At 38.2% G+C, this 3417-nt stretch overlaps 1 protein-coding gene across 2 annotated transcripts in view; it reads right to left on the bottom strand.

Annotated features, from left to right (window-relative positions):
* Window positions 1-3417, bottom strand: part of LOC106524179 (kazrin) — a 172003-nt gene that overhangs the window by 5953 nt on the left and 162633 nt on the right. Inside the window, exons 6-8 of one of the 2 annotated variants that reach the window (XM_014017885.1) lie at window positions 2799-2935; window positions 2196-2366; window positions 1437-1520 (exon numbers count right to left, since the gene is read on the bottom strand). In XM_014017885.1, coding sequence (XP_013873339.1) covers window positions 1437-1520; window positions 2196-2366; window positions 2799-2935 — 392 coding nt within the window. The remainder of the gene's footprint in view (window positions 1-1436; window positions 1521-2195; window positions 2367-2798; window positions 2936-3417) is intronic. The other variant, XM_014017886.1, reaches the window with a different exon arrangement.

Below are 3417 nucleotides of genomic sequence, written 5' to 3'. Positions count from 1 at the left end.
CCGTGCACACCCCAACCACCAAACTGGACAAGACAGAAGCAGAAGGTGGTTTTTAAAGAGACAGAGGCCATTTTCAAGGCATTTAGAAGAGGAAATGATGAAAAGATAAGTTTATTTTCTATTTAAACGTAAAAACAGCATTTTAATAACAGCTAAAGATGACATAGATACTTTATTATGGTATAGTATGAGAAACACATAATATTGGCCCTTTAAAATCTTATATCAGCCAAAAAGTCTTTTTGATCTTGTTTTGAGACTGATTTACCAAACAAGAACTGATTGTGTAAAAATAATAATCTTGTTTTCAGAATGTGTAAAATCATTTGTCTTGTTAGCCTGAAAATTTGACCCAAATTAAGTCAAAATGTTCTGCCAATGGAGTAAGAAAATTTTTACTTGGTTCTTATTTCAAGAATCTTACCAAGTAAAATTTTCTTACACAATCAGTTCTTGTTCAGTAAATCAGACTCAAAACAAGACCAAAAAGACTTTTTGGCTGGATATAAGATTTTAAAACTTGGTAAGATGGACGGTTTTTTGCAGTTTACTGTGTGCAAACATGTTGGGTTTTGTGTCTCGAATTCTGTGGGTTTGCCTCCTGGTTCCTCACGCTGCACTTGTCTTATGAAAAATGCAGATTTCCTTGTTCTCCTTTGTGTTCTAAGGAATCTCTCACCCTCATTTCTGAGAAAGCTGACAAAAGTAAATAAACACATAAACAACAAGAAGAAAACTGTATAAAGTAGACAATTTGGAGGGGGCGATTGCTGTTTGTTGCCATGGGGGTGGAAGTTGGAGGTTGGTGGTGTGTAAAAACAGAGAAACAATTAAGGCTTTCTATAACTTTAATGAATACATTTGCTTTGAGCCTTTCAGCAGCGACAATAAGCCACCAGAGCCTTGGGAGGTGTGTTTATTATGTGTTGGCAAAATGTTCCTTATTTGTTTTTGTGGGTTCTGTACTTTCTGATTAGCCGTGACATTGGTGCTGTTTTCAAATTGCTTGAAATATTGTCATTGTGCACATCTTATTGTCATGCCAAACACGGAGAGGCTGCAATTCACCAGTGCAATCAGCTTCAGCGCAATCACGTCTCCTCACCAGCAGTCAAACGATTATCAGCCACAGTCTTTGACATGCAGAATACAGTCGCAAAACGTTTGGGCCAATTAGTCACTGGGATATTGTTGCTCGTTTAGTTTTGAGAGCGTTTCGGCATCAAATTGAATCAAAAACACATTCAGATCAATCAAACAGAGAGAGAGAATAAAAAAAACATTAGGACCATAGGACCAGCAGGATCAGTGAGGGTAGGCTGAGGATTAGTCAATAGCGTGCGGGGGGGCTTCGCAAACTGACAATTAGGTCACAGATAGGGGACATTTTAAGGGAAATTGAGGGTCAAATTTTCAAACTGGAGGGCCAGTCTTACCACCATGACCTTGGGAGAGTAGTCCCTGTCCACAAGGTGTTCAAACACTCGGAACTCCATTCTCTGATTGAGACAGTTACTCATCTGGGGGGGTTGGAGATATGAGTAAAGGCTTTACATTGAAAGGCTTTCTATATTTGAATGATATACTGTATCTGAAACAAGTGCAGTACTGCTAAACACTCTTTATAAGCTCACATTTTTCCTCACTGCCTCAGTATGTACTGTGATTGTTTGGACTAAGCAGTTAAAAATTTTTAATCTGTTTAATGAAAGGAGACTTGGTGTAAGGAATTTCTACATTTTTGTTATTAGCTATATTTTCTCACAAACGAGCTGCCTCTCAAGGTTAGCAGAGTTTGCGTAAAATATCTGACACATCTAATAATTAAGTAAAAATCACAAAAAGATCAAATGTTTATGCTGTATTTTCTTTGTCACATTTTAAAGGGCAAAAAAAATTAATTTGGGTTCGGTTATTTCAGTTTTTAGATATCTTTTAGCAATGTCTCTGAGTTAGTTTCATGATAACATAAAGTAAAGTGAAATATCAGGGGAATTAATTTTATTTTTTTTACCATTGTGCCTTTTGTAATTCAAGCCTTTTTATTCTTTTATGCATTTAAAACACATAAGCTGCCTTGTTTTAAATTTCTACACATATTGTTTTCCTCAGCTGAGACAAAGTCTTTAAAGCTGCTGCCTCTGCTCCTGCCTGACTCGGTATCAGATCATCTCCTGTCTGCTGTTCAGTCTCACCATGGCGAGTTCTGCCTCCAGCTCCTTGATGCGGTTCTCTTTGAGGTCAAGCTGGGAGCGGAGCATCCCCGTGTGCTCGGTGGCTTCCTTGGTCTGCCGTCGCAGGTCCCACTTCTCTCTTTCCAGGAGGTCTTTCTCTTTAGCCAGAGCCTTTACTGCATCCTCGCTCTCCTGGCAGACACACACATCCTGATGAATAGGTTCACACGTAGAGCCCACTGTCTATTTTTCATTTTTTGTAAGCTGACATTAAGGATCGACCAAAATCTCTGTTTATTCAGTGTATCAACCTTTTCTAATCCTGCTGCATGCAGATATGATACATCACACAACCTGACTGGCAAAATTCTAATCTTTAAAATAYATTTAGTTATTTGTAATACACAGACACATGCCAAGAAAAAATCCTCATCCACAGTGTATCAAGTCACTGATTTTGTTGGCCAGGCCTCATTGATTATTGTTCATGAACTAGGTTTGCCGAACGGACATTTTGTATACCGTGCGTGCAGTGAGCATAGAAACAAAAGGAAAAGGTGTATTTATTTTTAAAAAAAATTCTGCGTGCATTTATGCATGCTGGTGCTGGCGTACGTGCCATACTTTTCTGTGCTGCTCGTAGTTGCGTATGAAGTCGCGGAGCTGCTCCTCCCGGCTCTCCAGTGTGGCATAAAGCTGCTGCATCTGGTTCACCAGATCAGCCTTCTCCGCCTTGAGACGCTTCCGGTCCGACTTCATGGCTGCGAGAAAGGTGAGGTGAAAATAGAAAGTGGAGCGAGGTCAGAAGTGAGCGTTGGAGACCTGCAGTTCCAGTGACGTTGGGATGAAAACAAATAAAAACAGGATGCGATAACTTGGAAATCCTTTTCAATCTACAGTATATTCAATTGAATACACAACAAAGACAAAATGTTCTAATAGATAAACTTTGTTTGTATTTGGTTAGTAAAAAAATATGATAATGCATATTTTTGCTGCATATTTTACATGTAAAAAATATAATAATCTCCTTTGAATATGAAGAGCCTGAGTAAAAAAACATTAAAGAGTAACTTACCCCAAAATTAACTTTTTTTTTAGCTGATAAACTGTCTAGAATGTGTCTAAAATGTTATATAGTACTGTTTCTGTGCTAATTTTGATGTTTTTTTGCGTATTTGTTCAAATCTGTAATATTTGGTCAAAAATTGTCTTTTTGCTGCGCATATGGGTAGAGCAGTGG

This window comes from Austrofundulus limnaeus, unplaced genomic scaffold (genome assembly GCF_001266775.1).
Source record: "Austrofundulus limnaeus strain Quisiro unplaced genomic scaffold, Austrofundulus_limnaeus-1.0 Scaffold178, whole genome shotgun sequence".
NCBI classification, from domain to species: domain Eukaryota; kingdom Metazoa; phylum Chordata; class Actinopteri; order Cyprinodontiformes; family Rivulidae; genus Austrofundulus; species Austrofundulus limnaeus.
This window is presented reverse-complemented; position numbering and strand designations above follow the sequence as displayed.